The sequence below is a fragment of the Bubalus kerabau genome, chromosome 13 (assembly GCF_029407905.1).
Source record: "Bubalus kerabau isolate K-KA32 ecotype Philippines breed swamp buffalo chromosome 13, PCC_UOA_SB_1v2, whole genome shotgun sequence".
NCBI classification, from domain to species: Eukaryota; Metazoa; Chordata; class Mammalia; order Artiodactyla; family Bovidae; genus Bubalus; species Bubalus kerabau.
Window position 1 is genome coordinate 7566375 of NC_073636.1, and position 24557 is coordinate 7590931.

Genomic DNA, 24557 nt, shown 5'->3' on the forward strand with positions numbered 1-24557 from the left:
AGGTTAGAATAAAGTTTACCAAAATCCCAAATCCACACTCAACCCCTAAACTCAACCGCCTGTTTTCATGTGGGTCAGGTAGGGTTTGGAGGACAGTAGAACATAATAATTCTTTTTTCATGTCACATTTATAAATTCTAATTATTATAAGCTTTGGAAGGAATGATGCTAAAGCTGAAACTCCAGTACTTTGGCCACCTCATGCGAAGAGTTGACTCATTGGAAAAGACTCTGATGCTGGGAGGGATTGGGGGCAGGAGGAGAAGGGGATGACAAAGGATGAGATGGCTGGATGGCATCACCGACTCGATGGGCGTAAGTTTGAGTGAACTCCGGGAGTTGGTGATGGACAGGGAGGCCTGGTGTGCTGCGATTCATGGGGTTGCAAAGAGTCAGACACGACTGAGCGACTGAACTGAACTGAAGGAAGCAAGTGAAGTTTTCTTTCCAATTGCCACTTTAGCATCTGAACTGTTATATCTATAGCAGGGTAAAATGTGTAATATGCTAAAATTTAATAGCTTTTTGTGCATTTAAAATGTATATAGGAATACCTAGTTTTAGCACATTTTTTAAAATATGAGTCTTTGCTTTTCAAAGACAGTTTGCTTATGTATTTTGTTTCATTCTATTCTGCTTGTCAAGAAGGACAGCCCTCTACCTCTCATATGATGCTTCCATGTTTCCAGGCTTGTTGCCTCTCTTCCATCTGAGCAATATAACCCGATTAAGCAACTGCTTTCCATGTAAGCAACTTTACCCTCTCCTTCACACCATTTCCTGATTTTTCAGCCTTCACAAACTGTACATTCATAAACCAGTCACGTGGGGCAAATTAATATGTAAGTTTTTTTTTTAAACTGAGGTACAACTGACACATATTTTATTAGTTTCGGGTAAACAGACTAATAATTCAATATTTGCATAGAATGCAAAATGATCAGTTAACATCCGTTAACTTCTGTCAGCATACACAGTCGCAGAATTGTTTTTCTTGTGATGAGAACTTTTAAGATTTACTCTCTTAGCAGTTTTCAAATGTGTACGTGTAAGCTTTACAGTATTTCTTTTTCCAAGACAACTCCATGTTCAGTGCGGCAGAATAGCTTCAAGATTGGTGGGTGTAATATCCTGCTAACATAGTCCAGAACTATCCTTGGTTCTCTTGTTGCTATTTTGCTAACCAAAACAAACAAAAACCAGTGAAAAAGTCATGGGAATGGCAATGCGATGAAGGCGGCTTTGCTGGCTTTTCTCTCTCTTTCTCCACCAAGGCATCCAGATCTGATATGCCAAGCTTGGTTTTCCTATTCCGAACTTGACAAATACACAAGACTTTATTATGTGGAAAAATACCATGACCAGACAAAGAGTTTTTATACTGAGTTCAAAGTGTTTACACATGTTGAGTAATCATGTTCCATAAATCCCCTTGCATGGCAGGCAAAGAGTAGCACAAAATTAATTATTCCTCCCTCCTCTTCCCACCATAGCACTATGAGCGGTTTGTCCGCCATAAAGGGCAGGTCACAGAACATCACCAGGGGCTTTGCAAGGATGTCCTCCATGAATCAGATCACCCTGCTCTGAGCACTCACTACCCACCGTGTCCAAAGCAACTGTGACATGGACTCTTCTTCAAACACAAGATACAAAGCACAAAGGGCATGCCAAGCAGCGCTCCAGAGGCAACGTGAGATCCCGGTACTGAGCTCACACACACCCCACGCAACTGTGACACTTTAACAGACTCTGTGCCGTGCTGCCTTGCTGTGCTGTGTACTCGGTCATGTTCAACTCTTTGCAATGCCATGGTCTGCAGCCTGCCAGGCTCCTCTGTCCATGGCATTCTCCAGGCAAGAATACAGGAGTGGGTTGCCATTTTCTCTTCCAAGAGACCTTCCTGACCCAGGGATCAAACCCGCATCTCTTGCATCTCCTGCATTGGCAGGCAGGTTCTTTACCACTAGCGCCACTTGGGAAGCCAACAGACTCTAAGGGCATCCAATTTGTTTGTTCACTCAACAAATATTTGTTAAGCCAGTAAGTAATGTGCCAAGTTGGTATATACTCAGAAAGATTATTAGATCAAATGGATTGTTAAATTTCATTCTTAATTTAGTGCTAAAGGCTGGAGATGGGGAGTTGGGGGTGAAGAAGATGTACAAGTGAGCTCGCAAAAAGCCAGTTGCACATAAATTCAGCCTCCCTCATACCTCGATTTCGTGAGTAGTATCATGTGTTGGTGACTTGAAATACCAGTTAGTCTATAAAACAGCTGAAATGCTTAATCAGAGAAAGGATTAGAGTCAAAATGCTACTCTTCCTTGAATAGAGGAAATATAAAATGCAACTCTGAAACCATTTTCCCACCTGAAAAGCAAGCAGTCATATAGTCAGGTGCTCACTTCTACAGAGAATGACATTTACAAAGAATGAACATGGGACTCAATGCACATTTATTACATGTCTGATAAATACCCAGGCCAGTACCCAGCCTACTGAAAGTAGTCAAACACACGATTATGTTTGTTTGGTTATAAAGATCAGTAAGAACCCTAGTATTCTGAGGTGGGTTTTCATTTTAGAAAAGATCCTAAACAGGCAGTTGATGATTCATACTACCTAAGTGTTAAGAACAATACCATTTGTTTTTTCTAAAGACAATAAAAAAATGTCTCTACCGGTTCAAAAACTTGTGAGCTAGCAAATTCTACGTTCAACTTGTGAGGCTAGTTTAAAAACCTCAGTGTTCCTTACCTGCCCAACTCTCCCCGGATGTTTCAAGGCCAAGCCTCCACTAGAAACGGCGGCAGCCACATTCCCTTCATGGTCCACAACCACAGCACCCACTGTGTCCAAAGGGCCTGAGTCGTTCTCCTGTGGAGCAAAAGGGGCCAGAGCATTCACTACGCACGGTGCACAACAGTGATATGACCACACAGCACTTCAAGGACAATCGTGACACAGCAAAATCTGAGCTTATCCTTAGCTGGAACATTCGGCAATCTCCTGAAATTATCTATTGTCAAGTTGACGCTTAAATCCGGTTCAAGTCAAAACTTATTTTCCAGTGAAAGATCCTGAGCCAAGAGTGTCTGCTTGCTTTTCTCTAATAAGAAGCCTAACATGCCTTTCAAAGGGAGGAAGAAAACAACAGTATAAATTGTAGTATATCACTGCATCACCTTAATCCCAAGAATTCAGTTCACGACTGAGAATCTGGAAAGGAAAAGATCTATGGTATAAATGAACTAATAAATGTTCTTATTTGTATTTTTTTAATATTATGCAAAAATTTCTAAAAGTAATATATTCACCACAATAAATGAAGAGAGTGACGTTCAGTCTTGAACTAGACCATGCTACAGTTTTCTTTAAAATTTCTTCCTTGTGAGACACTTGATGGCAAAGCCCCTTCTCTGCTATGTTAATAATATGGTTGCCACTCATACGGCAGAAAACTGCACGTTCCTGGGAGCCACCTTTGTGTTCCTGGGTCTTGTTCCAGGCCTCACACGCTTAAGGCATTTCACACACATTGACCATGAGCAGCTGTCTCTTGCCTCGAAGATTTCTGGGTCACCTGTGCAAGGCAGACAAACTTTACACTGCTGGATAAAAATCAGAAGTAAAGGAAGTGGGAAGGAAATTTCATGAAAAATTACCTTTTTAGTATACTAAAGGAGGGCTGTTATAGGTCTTTAGGTTCATTGTGGTCATGGTGGTATATATTTTTAAACTCTAGGTTACTGGTGCCCTATCCTCACCCATACCCCCAAGTCTGTATCAGAGTCAGGGACAACTCCATGTTCAAAGAGACTTCTGGTCCATGGACTCTACTTTTGAGAAACAAGGTCTGATACTATCCCATAGGTCATGAGCAGCCAAATGTCTGCTCTACTCATTCTAAGGCAAATAATTTTACAGGCACAAATCTGCTGAAGGAGAAACTTAAACCACCTAAGACCAACATTATGTCAGCATAAAAGATTTAAGCTCTGTCTTGTTCCACTACCAATTGGCAGCATACAACCATGAACACACTACAAAGTATTTTAAAACATGATCTTATCAATCTTACTGGTTCTTTTAGAAACAGACTACTCTCATACAAATAAAAAGGCACGGTAGAATAACCTTCCTCAAAAACAGCAACAACAAAGTCAGGAAAGGGTATTCTTTATTAGTCCTTTTTTATTAACTGTGACTGCTGATCCTACTCAAACATTCTATAAAACAGAATTTTACTGAGGGGACACATAACATATACACAACGATATGAATTATCTGTAAAAACAATTCTCTGCATTTCGAACAGGATACCGTGACTTTGACTTTCATCCCTTTGAACCTTACTGTACAAAGACATGGAAGGATTATACATAGATGGATTTACTATAACCTGTTTTGCAAAAATGAAAAAGCAAGCAAAAGATAGAGAATTCTGTTCCAAATTAAGCCAAATATTCCTAATGGCTTGCAACACCTGCAAAAATCAGAATTACTTCATAAAATATTCAGGTATTAGTTTATAGATTTCACATACTGAAATGGAAACTGAAAGATGATGAAGTAATATTTAAGCATTTTTATGAAGTGCAGGTAAATTGAATGAAAGACAAACAGTGGTATTTTGGCTATAATAATTTCACCGAGCTCGTGTATATAGAAAAGAAATCTTAGAAAGTTTAAAAAATATACAATGACTGTTATTATATAGAGCTACTATTATACTCTTACACTCCATAAATACTTAGAAGTATAGGCACCACATAGATACACACAGACCTAATGTCCTTGACTGAAATATGCTAGTTGCATTAATTTTTTGATAAAATTGTTATTAAAAAGCAATGGCATAAATTATAGTTCTTGTCAGATTAAACACATGTGTATAAAGTTGACATACAGATTCCATGTGTCATGGAAAAGACAAATAAAACTTTCTACAGTTAACTAATGATCTAGTCATCTCTGTTGAACTTAATGTCAAAAGTTTTCATTTTTCTCACTCCAAACTGGAGATGGCTATTACATAGTTATTGTAAGAATTAAATAGAGTAACACATATAAACTAATAAATCCCTCAGAACAAAATGTAGGTACTTTCCACATGAAAATTAAGTCTCTAACCTGCACTAACTCTGAAACCTGCCAAGAGACATCATCTATCAGTTACTTATCTCATTAACGTGGTCTTTCTTCTGTATATGCATGAGTACGTGCATGCTAAGCCGCTTCAGTCACGTCCGACTCTGTGTGACCCTATGGAACATAGCCTACCAAGCTCCCCCGTCCATGGGGTTCTCGGACAGAATCCCATGAATACTGGAGTGGGTGGCCATTTCCTCCTCCAGGGTTTCTTCTGTACAGAATTACTCAAGTATCAAATAGATAAAATACAAGAATAATCTTTTGAGTGTAAAAAAGTGCATCCTGAATCTGATGTATGGTGAGATTATCCCAATATAATAATAAAGACAGAAATACATTTTATTTTTAAGACATCAAGTCTTCCCAAGGCACCCTTGTTAGGCTGCTGAGTAGCATTATAATTGGCCTGAGCTTCCACTTGAGAAACATAGCTGACTTAACACCTTCCGTGATAGCACAGTAAGTGCAACAGAAAGCTTTCCCACCTTCAAGCATCCTGAAGGTGCAATGATAGATCTGGGTACGGGAAACCTAGACGGGCTCCACATCTGGCTCCTAAAGCCAGTCCCCTGCAATAGTGGGGCCTCCGTGGGCTCAGAGTATATCAGCTGTGTGTATAAACGAAGGAGAACTTAGCCAGAATTATTTGCTTTCATGTGTCTGGCTTGGCTGAAACCAAGGAAAATTTGGATATAAGAATACCCAATGACTTTTCTCTTCTCTCTTCAGAAAATCCCGCTTCTGATGTCCAATACTACAAATGATGTTTCTGTAAAGCTACAGTCAAGATGTCTATTTTTAAATAATCCTTTATTCTTTGCTTAATAAATATACATTAAAATCTTTGTAGCACTACACAGATTAGTGCCAAACATATCTACAACAGAGAAAAAAGTTTATTTGGTAAAAATCTTTGCTATTAATTCCCTAAATCATTCACCAAAAGTAAACAGAAACATTTTCAGCTCAAAACAAAAATAAAGTGTGTTAACCATGCTTTTAAGGGGCTTTAATATATCTGAATTACAGTTTTAACTATAAATTCATATCATAACAAAGTTCCAGAGGATTACCTAAAAATTCCAGTCTCTCAAAAGTAGCAAAGGACAATGTTTTCCAACTGGCAGAACTCCTATACAGAGTTCTGGGGCTGCAACATTAAAGGTAGAAAATGCATTGGTTTTAATCTCAGTGTTTTGTTTTGTTTTCTAATAATATTACGCATAATGTACTATGGGATTGTTTTCTTCAAAGTGGAACCATTTGGGAGCCTCCGTGTACATGATGAATGAGCATGTGTAAGTGATGGCAGAGATCAGATGAACATACTCATGACTTAGATTATTACACGACTGAACTACATTGGAAGCACTGTTGTTGCTGCTGTTGTTTAGTCGCTAAGTTGTGTCCAACTCTTTGTGAACCTCATGGACTATAGCCCACCAGGCTCTTCTGTCCAAGGGCTCTCCCAGGCAAGAACAGTGGAGGGAGTTGCCATTTCCTTCTCCAGGGGATCTTCCTGACCCAGGGATCAAACCCACATCTCCAGCATTGGCAGCAGGTGGGTTCTTTACCACTGAGCCATCTGGGAAGCCACAATGGACGCTTTACAAAGGTTTAAAACATTTTTATTCTTATTCATATGTTGTTTAATTAATAGTATTTAATTTGAACTCACAATGAACAACTGGTTAAGAATAGCAACCTAAGATATACTGGAGTTGAAATCAAAATTGAGGAATTTAAGAAAGATGATAATTCTGATAAGTTCCTTAAAATAAAATTAACTAGATTATTAAATTGCATTCATTTGATCAAAATACTGATAGAATACATCTCAATGACTTAAAATCAGTTTAAAAGTATAATGATGAATATATTTAATTTGGCTTCTTGTGTTTCTGGAATAAATATTAATCACAATTTTAAAATTCTAATTCAAAAAAATTTAACTCTAAATTAAATATACACACCTAGCTATGACTCAGCAACTATACCCCTAAATATTCACCCCAAACTGAAAAACTGAAACTGTTAGTCGCTCAGTCGTGTCCGACTCTGTGTGACCCCGTGAGCTGTAGCCTGCCAGGCTCCTCCGTCCATGGGATTTCCCAGGCAAGAACACTGGAGTGGGCTGCTGTTTCCTTCTCCAGGGGATCTTCCTGACCCAGGGACCGAACCCAGGTCTCCTGTACTGCAGGCAGATTCTTTACCAACTGTGCTACAAGGGAAGCCTATTTACCCCAAGAGAAAACAAAATATATATGACAAAAGACTTGCCAAAAATGTTTATAACACCTTAGTCAAACTGCAATAGTTGAAACCTGGAAATAATCCAAATGTCTATCAAGAGGGGAATGGGTACACAAGATGTGGTACTGGCAACAGTGGAAGACTGTACAGGAATAAAAAAGGACTGGTGATATGTACAACAATATGGATCATTGTTTGGATGTATGTTGAGTAAAGGATGCTGGCCACCACACAGTAACATATAACATATGGCCACCACACATAACATATGACCTCATTTATCCGAAGTTTTATTTAGAACAGGTAAAACTATGGTGAAAAAGAATCAGAAAAATAGTTGTCTTGGGAGGGAGGTGTGGACTCTGAAGGGATATAAAGAAACTTTCTAGCATAGTAGCAATGTCAGATCTTGTTACATGGATGAATACACATATCAAAATTCATCAAATTATACACTTAAGATTATGTGTGTTTCACTGTTTTACCTTAATCAAATCAACAGCTGATGTATCTATTTTTGAGTATACAACACAGGATTTGAAATGTCAGATCATGATCAAATCTTTCAAATTTTTCCTAATAGCACAACACAGCTATATTTATATAACATTTAATACACATCTGATTGCAATTGTAAAGGGGGGGGTGGTGATGGAAAATAATGAAGAGATGGTAAAATGAATGAAAATCTAATGTACTCTCAACTGGAAAGAATAGAGAAGTAAAAATATTTAAAGAGAAAATGGCTCAAATTTCCCCACAATGGATGAAAAATAAGAATCTACATCTCCAGGAATCCAGAGAAGAAGGAAAGGAGCAAGAGAGAAAGGAAAGTTTACGACAGTGGAGTGACAGCAGAATTTCCAACAGTCCAGTGGGAGCCAGAAGGCAGTGGTATATTTTCACAGAAAAATAACTATAAACCTAGAACCTAACAAAATTACCTTTTAGGAACAAAAATAAAACAAATACATTTATAAATCAATAAAATGTGTTCACCACCAAGAGACCTACACTTAATGAAGTCCTAAAGGATCATTGTAGTTAATACTGCAAACTGACCTCCTTCTAATACTCCCTACCACCTCCTCATGAGCATACCTAATATTCTTTTCTCAGCTCTACTTTATCTTTTTTCCATAACATGTATCTTCTAAAATATAAAATTTATTTTCATAATATTTAAACTGCCAAACTCCTCCAAAAGACTAGAAGCTCCACAAAGGCAGTAATCTTTGTATGTTTTACTCACTAGCATAAGCGAAGCACCCAGAAAAGGACTTGACACCTGAAGTAGTCAAAATATATTTGTTGAATGGATGAACAAATAAACAAATGAATAATATACTTTTAAGAAAAAGGAAAATAACTGCTGTGATCTAAATGTGCTCTTCCAAAATTTCACCTATTGCAATCCTAACCCCCACAGTGATGGTATTGGAGGTAGGGCATCAAAAAATGAATAGGTCATGAAGGCAGAGCCTGCATGAATGAGATATGCCATTGTAGAAGAAGCCCAAGAAGCTTCCATGCCCCTTCTGGCATGTAAGGCTATAGCAAAAAGATGGCCATCTAGGAAGGAGGTCCTCATCAGATATCACATCTGCCTATGCCTTGATGTTGGACTTCCCAGCCTCCAGAACTGTGATAAATACATTCCTATTGTTTGTAAGCCATCTGGTCTCTTGTATTTTGTTATAGCAGTATAAAAGGACTAAGACAATAATCCAAGAAGGAAAAGGACACTCGGGAATGAAACAAGGAATGAGCAAGCAAATAGAATGGCAAACATGCATGTAAATCAAAATTAATATTGTCTTCAAAAATAATAATAGTGTATTATTGGGCATCCTTGGTGGCTCAGTGGTAAAGAATCTGCCTGTCAATGCAGGAGACATGGGTTCAATCCCTGGTCCAGGAAGCTCTTACTTTCCAAGGAGTAACTAAGCCCATGTGCCACAACTGTTGAGCCTGCATTCTAGAGCCTGGGAGCTGCAGCTACCGAAGCCCACAGCAAGGGAAGGAACTGCGACGGGAAACCTGCACACCATGACTAGAGTAGCCCCCGGTCTCCACAGCTAGAGAGAAGCTCGAGTGGCAGTGAAGACCCAGCACAGCCAAAAAAGTAAGCACAATTATTAAAAAAAAAAAAAAAAAGAGTATTATTAGACGATCAAGATGGGGTTTTAAAATCTGGCTATGTTATCACAAATACACCTGGAAAATAAGGACATGAAAAAGCTGAGAGCAAAAGGACAAGGGAAAGAAGAGAGACACCCCGTGGGACCAACCCAAACAATGGAACTAATTAACATCAAGAATACCAGTTTTAAGACAAAAAGTTAATAGGACTAAAGGATGTCTACATGGTAAATACTGAAAGTTTAGATAAGTCAGGGCAATATCGTAATTCTAAATCTGTATGTACCTAAAATGAAAAATAGCCTCAAATGTACATAAAGCAAAAACAGAGCAACATAATGAGATAGTGTAACACATTTTTCTTAACCATGAATAAGGAAAATGACTTAAAGCAAACAAACAAACAAAAATTCAGTAAGAAATAAAAGATCTGGGGACTTCCCTGGTACAACACTGGATAGAAATCCACTGGCCAACGCACAAGTTCAATACCTGGTCCAGGAAGATTCCACACGCCACGGAACTAAGTCAATCTGACACTACTTCTGAGACCCCACTCTAGCGACTGCAAGCCGCAACTCCTGAGCTCGCGCTCTAGAGCCCAGGCTCTGCAACAAGAGGAACCATTGCAATGAGGGGCCCATGCACCACGAGGCAGAATAGCCCCTGCTCGCGGCAACTAGAGAAAGCCCACGTGCAGCCGCAAAGACACAGCACAGCCATAAATAAATAAATACAATTTTTAAAAAAGAAAAGGTCTGAATAGCACATTAAAAGGCATTCACGGAATTTTGCTCCAATTAGAGAGAAAGCATTGTTTTCAAACACAAATAAGTATTTTTAAAAATTGACCACACATTAATCCATAAACTAAATCACAGCAAATTTCAAGAAACAATATCAAACAGAAAACACTCTCTGACTACAACACAATTAGGTTAGGAATCAATAAAGGTAAATAAAAATTTTTTTTAAAGAAAAAAGCACTGCTAAATAACTTATGGATCAAATAATCCATAAACAAATAAACAAAAATACAAAATAACCAGTAATAATAAAAAATATTACATTTCAGAGAATTCCCTGGAAGTCCAGGGGTTAGGACTCTGTACTTTCACTGCCAAGAGTGCAGGTTCAATCCCTGGTCAGGGAACTAAGATCTCTCACAAGCTACATGACCAAAAAGAAATAGACATATAAAACACTGCATTTTAAAACTTGTGAGAGATGAAATAAAAGTGGTACTGAGAGGGAAATTAATACCCAAAGTATTGATATTACAAAAGAAACAAAATAGTAAGCTAAGTGCCCAACTAAGTAAGTTAGAAAGGGAACAAGAAAAACACAAGGAGAAAAAACAGAAGATGAAAAATCAATGAAAGAGGAATGAATACTAAATGAAAAGATCCAAAAAGGCAATAAAATAAATAAACAGAAGAAAGAAGGGCAAAATCAGTCCGTGACTGAACAACTTGTCGAATGGACAAACTGAATGAATGAAATTGAACAGGCAATGATTTTCTCCAGGCACCAAAGCTCAGCAGGGCCCAAGCCTCCCGCCTTCTCCTCCGGGGGGAGGCTTGGCTCTTGGCAGTAACAGAAGACACTATCAGATGTCATGGTAGAGGTGGCGTTCCTGATTCACTCTGCATCCCCTATCCCTGCCCCACAGAGAAATACCACCCTTCTCCAAGTCCCAAGGTCTCGAAAACCCCAGAAGAGGTCTTCTCAATCACCTCCCCAAACACACAGGGTCCCTGGCCCTGAGAGCACAGCCTAAGCCCAGCAGCTCTCCCCTCTCTGGAAGCCTCTTTATACACTGGCTTCTTCTAGGCTCCTCTGCGGCTTGTCTTGCCCCTCATCAACCTACAGGCAGCAACAAACCAAGTGTCATGACACTTTTTAATTGTACCTCATTAATAAGTCAAACTTTCTGTCCTCTGAAACTGCCTTTTGCTGTTTTTATGCATGATCCAGGCTCAGCCCCTCCAAAGCAGTTTTCCTCTAACTTCTCGTATTTCTCTGATTATTTCATATTTCAATCTTCCCTAAATATAATGCTTTTGCACATCATTCCTAAATGAGTTTTGTCCCAAGAGCACATCCTTAACAACTGCTGAGAAATCTTTCTCTGGTCCCATAATAACCAAACTGAAGCCCAGAGTCGTTTCTCACAATGTGGAAGTGATCTTTATTTCAGGAGGCTGTGCATGCCCTGTGGTCCAGTGTTCAAAACAAACTTCTAAGGCTTTACCCATGAAACACGAAGCCTCTCACTTTATCCACAAAGAGATGATATGTCTTTATATTGGACACACACCCCACCATTCAATGTTTTCTTCCGGTAACACTTCTTTACCGCCTTCTCATCCCCTAGATCAACCATCTGGATTACACTCCTCGCGTTTGACTAACCAATTCGGTTTCTTTAATTCCAGATTGCTTTCCTAAAAGCTCTAAATAATTAGTATTCATACAATATTTTAGCTTTAAGTATTTTAGCTTTTACTTTTTCTGCTGGAGAGCTGGTCATCCTTCACTGTCTTAAACTCAATCATTGCTGTCTGGGAAACAAGTTCAAGGGAGGAGGAAATCAAGATTATTTGGCAGTTTCACCTCCGAGAGGCACATATACGAAAGGACTTCAACCACAGAGATGGTGCACCGTGCTACCAGCACACACACTAATAGGCTATGAATGCCATTACCTGGGCAGATTAAAAACACGTAAATAAATGAGCCAAGACTTTGCTAATTAAATAGACAGCAACAAAGTCTCTTTAATAAGAGCAGGCAACCTTTTTCAATTTAGTTGTCCAATTTGGCTCTTTCCAGGAACACCTGGCCGTGGTCTGGACTTCTGGTCTCGCTTTCATTTCAGAGCTTACATGTACCTTCTCTGGATAAAATTACACTTTTTCTTTTAAATACCAGCGCTCCACTGGCCTTTGAACTGACTCTTAAAGCAGTGGGGAATAACAGATAAAGGACTCAAAGGTAACTTGGACAATCTGGAGTCTATTCCTGCCAATGAAACACCATGACAATTGGGATGGGTCATTTAACCTGGATTTAAATTCCACCCTCTTAAGACTTTAGAACAATATTTGACACTGACTTTAGTAACAAAGTAACAAGTTACTTCATGTGATGTGAAATTTTTTTAAGTACAGCAGTATTCATTTGACCATATGAGTATACTCACAAAAATAGAAATTGTTATTTAAAATCATAAATACATAACAACTAAAGATCAGCATATTAAAAAGCAAAAGGGAGGCAAAAATGCCCATATACTTATTTTCCTTTTGTTCCTCAATAGATTAAAATCTTATTAGAAATTAGAGATAAATCAAAGAATTACAAAGAATAAGAAGGAGTTAAGTATAGTTTAGAATGTAAAATACAATCTAAACAAATTATGATAGTACTAAATCTCAGAAATTCTAAAACCATTCAAATTAACTCCAATGATGTTTTCAGAGACTTCCAACACTTCAAAGCCTATGTTTAACGCAAATAGCCGCAGGACAGGCCCCACTCACACGTATTTCAAAATATTCTCATTTGCGTCCAAGTAGAGTCAGTGTAAATAGATGTTCGGGGGGACTCTGGCTTTGGACTTATTTCCTCTATGGCCTATTTCACTTTGCCAAATTCTGTGAACATTTGAATCCTTTCAACTGCCGTGCCCCCATGGTGGATTACAGACTGCCAAAACCAGAGTTTGGTCTGACCAGAAAAGTTTGTCAGAAGTTGGTGCATTGTAGTTTGGTTTTTGCATACCAAAAATTGGATAATGTACTGCTATTCACGCCGCCTCTCTAGATGGTCTCACACGTTCACACTACCTGCCCAGCCCCCATGAGCATTTGGATTTGAAAACACTGTTCTGCAGAAACTCTGTAGTGCAACCTGCTTATCCACACACAGGCTTCTTCTAAACTTAGGAATTTCTCTTTCTTTCTACAGTTATTTAAGTCCTACTCTTTAACCAAGACGTTAGACCCAAAGACTAAAGTATTAGTCACTCAGTCGTATCCAGCTCTTTGCAACTCCATGGACTGTAGCCTGCCAGGCTCCTCTGTCCATGGGATTTCCCAGGCAAGAATACTGGAATGGGTAGCCATTCCTTTCTCCAGGGGATCTTCCCACCCCAGGGATTGAACCCGGATCTCCCACATTGCAGGCAAATTCTTTACCATCTGAGCCACCAGGGAAGGCCCAGCTTAAACTCTAGCTCTTCATAAAGCCTACCATGTGCTTAGAGTGACTTTCTCCATCCTGCTAATCCCTGCAGCTCTCGTGGATGATTTCATTCTTCTGCCACATACCAAATAAGTTTGATATGAGTTTCCTTTATTGCTTAACTCCTCTGGATCACATAAAATGGTCAGGGCCTCTCAATGTATTCCCTAAAACCTTCTTGAAAACCTGTGTATAAATAGTACTCAATAAATGCTTGCTGGTGATAATGATGAAGTCAAGGTAAAATAGGTACTGCAAAGAAAAACTAAAGATCCCAAGAGGCCGTGACCTCTGGTGGAAACGCCACTCCAAGCCTGTGCACTCCTCCAGGTCACTTACTGGTGAGTTCCTCAAAGTTTTAGATGATACAAATCGGTGAAGCGGTGAAAATGGAGCACTGCCTATTCCTTGACTAAAAAACATAAAATGACCACAGAAGAGATGACAGTGCTTGTGCAGTGAAAATGCTCTCAATGTGTGTGTGTGGGGGGGGGTGGGGGGGACAACCACAGGCTTCACAGACCGTCTTAGCTTGCAAGGCAATCCCCACTTTCATTCCATCCCCTATCGCTCCTTGGAAAAATCACACAACCAGAATAAACAAGTGCTAGAAAATGGGTAGGAATTTTTGTGGTGGTGAAGGTTCATTCTTTTTCCTAGGGGGAGGAAAAAAAAAAAAAGACATGTTCTAAGAGTACATTTGTAAAACAGGCATTTTTACCTGCATAACAGAAATGGGAATTGGTCACATTTCTCTAGATGGCTAGATGGGCACGCCCCCTTGTGGACACTTCCTGACTCAACTCTAAAGTTGTTGGTTGCTTCTGAGATATTAGTTCCCTACAACCACTTTCTTCACTTACTGAATAATATTATTAGTACTATTTCCAGACAACCTAACTTTTTTTTCATTATATCCCCAAATACAAGCTTACTGTTAAAAGTGAGGTATAGTTTTGGACTAACAATATGCTTGAACCATTAGAAAGAAGATTCAAACGTATAAGACTCACAATTAAAGAAAATAACAGATGCATTGCTCTCTCAAAATTTATAGTAAAATCATTGATTGTAGATGTTAAAATTAGTAATGTTAATTGAGTAAAGGTATTTTTCAAGGCACTGTGACAGGAATTAAAAACAAATGCTTATGCCTCTATATGCCTACATGAATAAGATAAAATAACCACACACATCAATCTCAAAATGGCAAAAGCAGTAGATAATTCAACAAGCACTTATTGAGTGCCCATTACATGTACTAAATAGAAGAAAGGAATTTGTTTTAATCTGGGTAGCATTTGAGCTGGTCCTTAAAGAAGGGCTTGGATTACAATTTCAGTAGGCAAAGTGGCAGGTATTCCATTATTAATTATCATTTATTCCACAAAGAGAAAGACACATGAGCAAAACTTAGAAATGAGAACTTTCAGCAAATTCATAAAAAATCAAATGCAGAGATGTAATTGGTAGTAGGAGCAAAAAAAAAAAAAAAAAAAAAAGATTATTCCAGGAGAGAAATAATGGAAAAGTAGGTTGGGTACAAGCTTGAAGAGGGTTTATAAAGTCAATCTAAAGACACTGGGTTTTAACTACAGATAGCAAAGATTCTATTAAAGTTTCTCCCAAGAGAAGGATAAGACCAATACAGGTATTTTTAAGGAAATGTATATTGGGATAATACACGGACTTAAAGAGGAATGGGGAGAGTCTAGAAGTAGGGAGGCCAGTTAGAAAGATACTGCAACCATTCAGTCATCAAGGAAAAAATGGTATAGATTTAAGAGTGGTAGGCATGTCAAAAAGAAGCAACCAAAATAAAACAAACAAAACAAAAAATAATACCTATATTTATCATCAATTGTTTAATGAGCACTTATTATATATATTATATAATATGAGGTTAAAAGATGCTTGCTCCTTGGAAGGAAAGCTATGAGAAATCTAGAGAGCATATTAAAAAGCAAAGACAGCATTTTGCCAACAAAGGTTCATATGGTCAAAGCTCTGATTTTTCCAGTAGACATGCATACAGATGTGCGAATTGGACCATCCTTTAAGGCTGAGTGCTGAAGAATTGATGCTTTTGAATTGCGGTGCTGGAGAAGAATCTTGAGAGTTCCTTGGACAGCAAGGAGATCAAACCAATCAATCCTAAAGGAAATCAACCCTGAATATGTACTGGAAGGACTGATGCTGAAGCTGAAGCTCCAATACTTTGGCCACCTGATGCAAAGAGCCGACTCACTGTAAAAGACCCTGATGCTGGGAAATATTGAGGGCAGGAGGAGAAGGGGGTGACAGAGAACGAGATGGTTGGACAGCATCACCAACTCAGTGGACATGAGTTTGAGCAAATATCAAGAAATAGTGAAGGACAGGGAAGCCTGGTGTGCTGCAGTCCGTGGGGTGGCAAAGAGTAGGACACAACTCAGTGACTGAGAAACAAACATTATATGCCAAACTGGGAAACCATGGTAACCAAAACAGACAGAGTCCCTGTCCTCCTGGAACCTGCACTGTAGTGGAAGAGAAAGACATCAAACAAGCACCCTCAGAGAAAGGCAGCTGGAGCTGCATGACCGCTTGAGTGACAGGTGGGAGGGGGAAAGGCAAAATTTCCGGGATCTGGAATCACAAGACAAAGGCCCAGACTCCTGCAGCATCTTGATAGTGTGACCTTCTGAGAGTAAAAGAACAAAAGACTGGAAAGAAAGACAGGCACCTGCTCCTATCAAGTCCTGTGGGATCTGTTAAGGGGCTGCACTTTATTTCTAAGTGCAGCTGGAAGTGACTGAAGAGTTTAAACAGGGTCATGACAAAATCAAATTGAACTGTTAAGTGATTCCATGAATGCTGTGTATAGAACTGACTGGAAGGGGCAGCAGCAGATGGATTGGGATGCTACCACAATCATGCAGGAGATGGTGGTGAACCTTGACTCTAGACTTGCTGAGCTAAGCCAGACATGAGACGTGTAATACTGCTAAGTCACTTCAGTCGTGTCCGACTCTGTGTGACCCCATACACAGCAGCCCACCAGGCTCCCCCATCCCTGGGATTCTCCAGGCAAGAACACTGGAGTGGGTTGCCATTTCCTTCTCCAATGCAGGAAAGTGAAAAGTGAAAGTGAAGTCGCTCAGTCGTGTCTGACTCTTAGCGACCCCATGGACTGCAGCCTACCAGGCTCCTCCGTCCATGGGATTTTCCAGGCAAGAGCACTGGAGTGGGGTGCCATTGCCTTCTCCAAGACGTGTAATAAGCAACTGGAAAAGTCAGGGCATGAAAGTGAGATGGAAATAAAAATTTGGACTCATTCACTCAAACACAGTTTCATGGGCACTGTGTCTGGTGCCTGTTGAAAAATAGACAATGAGCTGGAGACAAATTCTGGAATAAGGTGAAAGGAGAAAAGAACTCTAGTCTCCCTGGAGGAGAGCTAAATGAGGAGGAGTGGACATGAACTTAACTGGATGCAATCATGTAACTACCAACTCCTCTAAAACATTCTATATTCACTGAAGAAATGATTACTGAGCAGGTGCTTTCTAGGCCCACTGTGACATATTAGGCAGAAAAACCAATGAGTCTCAAATTCTGCCCCAATACCTTACACATCCCTGCAGATTTTCATTTAGTAAATTGAGAGTGGAGCCTAAGAACCTCCTACCAGTAGATTTAAAACTACCCAGATGGGGATTTTCCTGGTGGTCCAGAGGTTAAGACTGCATGCTTCCAATATAGGTGGCGAGGGTTCGATCCCTGGTCAGGGACATGCTATGCAGTACAGCCAAAAGAAAACAGAAACAAACACACTACATGGATGAAGATAACAGTTAGCCAGGTTGAGCATACACTAGAATAAAGAATCTCTCAATGAGAGGATCAAGAGATTTGGACAAGCTCTGTTTTGCCAGGGAGAATATATTAGAGGAGTGTCACATGGAAAGATGGCAGTCAGCTGGCACCACGTGCTGACTGTATGGCTGAGGAATCTCATGTCCAGAGCGGCTCCATGTCTGCCCCGGGCCTCTGGATTGGCCCATGTCAGACCTTGACCAGATCTTCTCTGGTCAGACCTCTCCTGGTCCTCTGTACCCATCTCAGCCAGCAACACTCCCTCCACTCCTTGAGTGATCCCAGCCTCAGCTCTTGAATAGTTTCTGGCCTGCGACTTTTTATTCAGAATGTTCTAGGCTGATTACAGAAGATGTGGGCCAGTCAGGACTTCGAAAACTCCAGTTTTCCTTCATCTTAATTAAGCAGTGGGTCTTATCTTCTGGTCTTAAAGCATCCCTGTTATTGACCTGTGTGTGTGTGTGTGTGTGTGTGTGTGTGTGTGTGTGCACCAGTGTATACACATTTGTCTTTTCACGTGCTGGTTTATTCTGCTGGCCTTAACACATGCATATATTGGCTACACACGTGTTAACACCACTATATCTGTATCAGGTCAGGTCAACTCAGGTCATTAACACGTGGGGATACAGTATGAGGACATATTTAAAAATTCTGACTTAGAACCTCATGCTGTAAACATCATGATCTGAACCAATTCCCAGAGAGGAAGACGTCTATGAAATTCCATTCACTGGAGGAATTTCCACTTAGGAAAGCTATAATATGACAATTTGTACATTACATACAAGGTCAGCTAAGATTATCCCAATGATAACGAAGGAATACCTTCATTTTCCCCTCCTATGATTCTGGTTAAATATCAAAACTTACAGGAGGATCTACAGAGCTGATGGATACTCAAAACAGAGGGCGGATTTACAAGTCTAACAACATCTGATGTCAACCTATAATAAGCCTCCTGGAAAACCACATTCCCTTACAAAATAAAAACAGCAGTTATGGTCTGTTAACACTGATTTCTTGCCTCACTAATCTCACTTATAATTTTAAAACTCAGTGTAAATTTAAGGCATAGTTTCATGAGGGTTTAAGATGATTTGGGAAGAAATCCAACCTACTAGGTATTGAATCTTTATACAAGAACTTAGAAACTTTTTCTGAAATATTGCCCAGCTATCGAGGGTTGAAAATTCTGGATATGGATAATTCATGAATTGGCATAAACTGCTACAAACTGTAAATATTTAAAGAAACTCCATCAATTTACATTGCAAAGGAATACTGCTCATCAGACTGTATAACCTATGTCAATGCATGAGGTGGTAGTAATCTAGTAATAGAAGCAATTAAGTTACTGACCTACTTTCTGATTCACATGTAAGTGCTATATGTAATTAACCAGTAATCAGATAATCTTCAGATCAGACCAGATCAGATCAGTCGCTCAATCATTTCGACTCTTTGCGACCCCATGAATCGCAGCACGCCAGGCCTCCCTGTCCATCACCAACTCCCGGAGTTCACTCAGACTCACGTCCATCAAATCAGTGATGCCATCCAGCCATCTCATCCTCTGTCGTTCCCTTTTCCTCCTGCCCCCAATCCCTCCCAGCATCAGAGTCTTTTCCAATGAGTCAACTCTTCGCATGAGGTGGCCAAAGTACTGGAGTTTCAGCTTTAGTATCATTCCTTCCAAAGAAATCCCAGGGCTGATCTCCTTCAGAATGGACTGCTTGGATCTCCTTGCAGTCCAAGGGACTCTCAAGAGTCTTCTCCAACACCACAATTCAAAAGCATCAAGTCTTCGGCGCTCAGCCTTCTTCACAGTCCAACTCTCACATCCATACACAACCACAGGAAAAACCATAGCCTTGACTAGACAAACCTTTGTTGGCAAGGTAATGTCTCTGCTTTTGAATATGCTATCTAGGTTGGTCATAACTTTCCTTCCAAGGAGTAAGTGTCTTTTAATTTCATGGCTGCAGTTACCATCTGCAGTGATTTTGGAGCCCAGAAAAATAAAGTCTGACACTGTTTCCACTGTTTCCCCATCTATTTCCCATGAAGTGGTGGGACCGAATGCCATGATCTTCGTTTTCTGAATGTTGAGCTTTAAGCCAACTTTTCCACTCTCCACTTTCACTTTCATCAAGAGGCTCTTTAGTTCCTCTTCACTTTCTGCCATAAGGGTGGTGTCATCTGCATATCTGAGGTTATTGATATTTCTCCCAGCAATCTTGATTCCAGCTTGTGTTTCTTCCAGTCCAGCGTTTCTCATGATGTACTCTGAATATAAGTTAAATAAGCAGGGTGACAATATACAGCCTTGACAAACTCCTTTTCCTATTTGGAACCAGTCTGTTGTTCCATGTCCAGTTCTAACTGTTGCTTCTTGACCTGCATACAAATTTCTCAAGAGGCAGATTAGGTGGTCTGGTATTCCCATCTCTTTCAGAATTTTCCACAGTTTATTGTAATCCACACAGTCAAAAGCTTTGGCATAGTCAATAAAGCAGAAATAGATGTTTTTCTGGAACTCTCTTGCTTTTTCCATGATCCAGTGGATGTTGGCAATTTGATCTCTGGTTCCTCTGCCTTTTCTAAATCCAGCTTGAACATCAGGAAGTTCACGGTTCACATATTGCTCAAGCCTGGCTTGGAGAATTTTGAGCATTACTTTACTAGTGTGTGAGATGAGTGCAATTGTGCGGTAGTTTGAGCACTCTTTGGCATTGCCTTTCTTTGGGATTGGAATGAAAACTGACCTCTTGCAGTCCTGTGGCCACTGCTGAGTTTTCCAAATTTGCTGGCATATTGAGTGCAGCACTTTCACAGCAAAATCTTTCAGGATTTGGAATAGCTCAACTGGAATTCCATCACTTCCACTAGCTTTGTTTGTAGTGATGCTTTCTAAGGCCCACTTGACTTCACATTCCAGGATGTCTGGCTCTAGGTCACTTATCACACCATCATGATTATCTGGGTCGTGAAGATCTTTTTTGTACAGTTCTTCTGTGTATTCTTGCCATCTCTTCTTAATATCTTCTGCTTCTGTTAAGTCCATACCATTTCTGTCCTTTATCGAGCTCATCTTTGCATGAAATGTTCCTTTGATATCTCTGATTTTCTTGAAGAGATCTCTAGTCATTCCCATTCTGTTGTTTTCCTCTATTTCTTTGCATTGATCGCTGAAGAAGGCTTTCTTATCTCTTCTTGCTATTCTTTGGAACTTTGCACTCAGATGTTTATATCTTTCCTTTTCTCCTTTGCTTTTCGCTCCTCTTCTTTTCACAGCTATTTGTAAGGCCTCCCCAGACAGCCATTTTGCTTTTTTGCATTTCTTTTCTATGGGAATGGTCTTGATCCCTGTCTCCTGTACAACGTCACGAACCTCATTCCATAGTTCATCAGGCACTCTATCTATCAGATCTAGGCCCTTAACTCTACTTCTCACTTCCACTGTATAATCATAAGGGATTTGATTTAGGTCATACCTGAATGGTCTAGTGGTTTTCCCTACTTTCTTCAATTTAAGTCTGAATTTGGCAATAAGGAGTTCATGGTCTGAGACACAGTCAGCTCCTGGTCTTGTTTTTACTGACTGTATAGCGCTTCTCCATCTTTGGACAGGAAAATATAAATTTTAATATGTTACAGTTCAAAGAAATAATTTCAAATGGAAGATAATCACTCCACAGGATGAATTTATAGGTTTATAGAAAAAAATTAAATATATGAAGTATACTTCTTTATGTAAAAGAGAAGGCAAAGGAGTTTCTTACTTCTGTTTACTCATATATCTATGCATTTACTGTCTTCTTGAGAGACACCGTAGGACACCAGATCAAGCAAATTTCTGCAAAAGAATAATTAGTCCTTCCCTGCACACATAATACACAGACACGCACACAAGTACAAATAGAACAATCTGAGGGAAATATGTTGTTTTTCATGCATTTATTTTCTTTGATCTTAACCTACCTCTCACCCAAAAAATACAGTGATTTAGTATGATACAGTTAAGCGTTTACATAATAATTTCAAGATGGTGGATAAAAGGGGAAAATGTTACCCACAATATACTTCAAAAGAATAGAATATATTTATATGAAGCGCACAAAGCAAGGCCCAACATTTCCTTTCTGAAACATGTGGCCAATTTGATGTCCCTATGTGGTGGCTAAAGAACACAAAATTAGAAGTTGTAGCATCTCTTTAGAGTGGTTTTGAACACACAATGTTGTACAAAAGCATTCAAGCCTTTCTAAACTCATTCGTTGGAAACAGAAGAATGAAGGGTACTCAAGGGTCTGATTGTCCATCATTTCCCCACCCTACGCAAGTACAAAAACATCTATTTAAAATCTATGAAATTAATTGAAAACTTAAATTATTTGTAAAAGTGATGGGAGGAGGCAAAGAATTCCATGTACATTCAACTGTAAAATCTGTTATTAAAGGAAAAGACATGGAAACTATTTCCACAATATGCTTGTGAAAAATGAAAGGGGAAAAAAAAGGCTTGAAACATCAAAAATGTTGAGATCAAACAATACCCCCAACCTCTTTTAATACTCTAAGAATGAAAGAGCCCCTTGTAGTAACGTCCAGGGCTAGCTGTTTGAAACTGATATTTATGAAATTTAGGCTATCCTGGGCACTGAGTCTATTTGTTTTCCCAACCTATGGATCTCTCCTCTTGGTAACACCTCCTTCCCTTATATAACAAGGTTATGTAACAATTCAGTCAGTCTGGTAGCTCCAGGTAAGAGCTGCTATTGGTCAATGAGTTAAGCACTTCATTCCAAAAGAAAGTTTCCTTTTTCAAAAATGCTAAGATTGATGCTAACACAACTACCTTTTACTTTTTGTATCAAAACAAAAGATAAATTTAAAACATTCATCACCTCATCACATATACCACAAGAATTATGGATCCACAGTCTAACAACGAGTCCAAGGCAAAACTGCCAGGGGAGAACCAGACGCCAGTGCGTGGCAGTCACAGAGGACAGAGGAGCACACTAAACGGCACCGTGAGTACTGGACTCGGACTGAAGGAAACCCCACAGGGCCAACAGTTCTGGTTTTGACACAGACAAATGTGTTATCACAGCTCAATTAAATAGTATCAGTCACTCAACAACATGGTTCAAATTTCAATTACATGGTATAGTAACTGTGAGTAATTGCATAAAGTATAAACTTCACTAGCTCTTCAGTCCAAAGATCACTGCTAACTACATAGACGTCCGTCATTATCAGTAACCAATCGTGCCGTTTTATTCACAGTCTGTCACTGATAGACAGCGAAGCGTGTAGCTGTGTCGCCTCCTTGTCTCCCAGTGATAAATCCACAGGCCATTTTTTTCAGAGAAGGCAATGGCACCCCACTCCAGTACTCCTGCCTGGAAAATCCCAAGGACGGAGGAGCCTGGTGGGCTGCAGTCCATGGGGTCGCTGAGGGTCGGACACGACTGAGCGACTTCACTTCCACTTTTCACTTTCATGCATTAGAGAAGGAAATGGCAACCCACTCCAGTGTTCTTGCCTGGAGAATCCCAGGGACGGGGGAGCCTGGTGGGGTTGCACAGAGTTGGACACGACTGAAGCGACTTAGCAGCAGCAGCAGCCATTTTTTTTAAAAATTGACAATCTAAAAAGGACACTACACAACCAAGATGAAAGTGAACCAAAGAAGCAGTGATAATGCTGGAAGTGAAATTCCAATAAAAATAAACGAAGTTACAGAAGAAATAGTTGACCATGGGAATTTTAGACACTGTCACCATTCAAGAGACTTTAGATCTACACTCAGAGGAACTCAGTGAAGACAAATTGGTCAATATAAATAAGGAATGTAGTTGTAACAAAAAGGATGAAGATGTCACAGAGGAAGTAACACTTGGAAAAAATTTGACATTAAAGGAACTAAGGGATCACTTATAACATGGAAACAGCAAAAGATAAAATGGTGAAAGCAGATCCAAAATTCAAAGGGAGTTTGACAGTTCACCATGACATAATCAGATACTCACTCCATGCTGTAAGTTATATGACAGGAAGGCAAGCATTGTTTAAACTACTCTTGATAATGAATTTTTTATACAGAAAAAAAAAGCCCTCTAATTCTGATGTTTTAAATTAGTGTACTAAATAAATATTCATTTTAATTTTTTGCTTATTTCTCTGTGCATTTATAACCAACAATAAAAGAATTTTTAATGTTTTGACAAAAATGTTTAAAGGTCATGAAACAAGTGTAACTTTTGCCATTAAAATCCCTTTGTACGATTTTGGTTTGCATGGTCATTTTCATGGTCCAGCACTATCATGCAAAGTGTGGACTGCCTAAATATACTGCAAGGGAAAGAGGTGGGTAAGAGAAAATCCAGAACAGCTGGGTTTACCCAGAGAGGGGAGTGGAACAGAGAGCAAACAACTACTACCTCTATATTACACAGCACTACAAGTAAATAATAATCTTTTCCTTCTCCAGCATGTTTTCCCTGCTAAGTCATACACAAAAAAGCATGGATGAAACAAAGATACCAATTATTAAGAACAGACAATTACTCAGAATTTATTCCTCATTTTTTAATATTATATCATAAACCCATGTATTCTGAAACTGAAAACAAAATGGGTTTTATTTGATTTATGGGTAGATTAGCAGCTTACGCCAGTATTGGTTTGCAGCAACAAGGGACATATTAATTGTGGGGAGAAAAATGACAAAAATAAGTTCTCCGTTCACACTATGCACTATAAATTACCTACCTAATAACCACTCTCCTCCCCTTCCTTTGACAAGGAAAGAACTATTTTATTGGGAAGATAAGTCATGAGCTGAGCGAGAGTAATTAGGAAAATCCACTCAATTTCTTAGGCTCTTT

At 39.4% G+C, this 24557-nt stretch overlaps 1 protein-coding gene across 17 annotated transcripts in view; it reads right to left on the reverse strand.

Moving 5' to 3' along the window:
- TASP1 (taspase 1) overlaps positions 1 to 24557 on the reverse strand; it is a 281853-nt gene that overhangs the window by 160808 nt on the left and 96488 nt on the right. For all 17 annotated transcript variants that reach the window (XM_055543419.1, XM_055543421.1, XM_055543418.1 and 14 more), the window contains one exon: positions 2761 to 2880. In XM_055543419.1, the coding sequence (XP_055399394.1) occupies positions 2761 to 2880 (120 nt within the window). The remainder of the gene's footprint in view (positions 1 to 2760; positions 2881 to 24557) is intronic.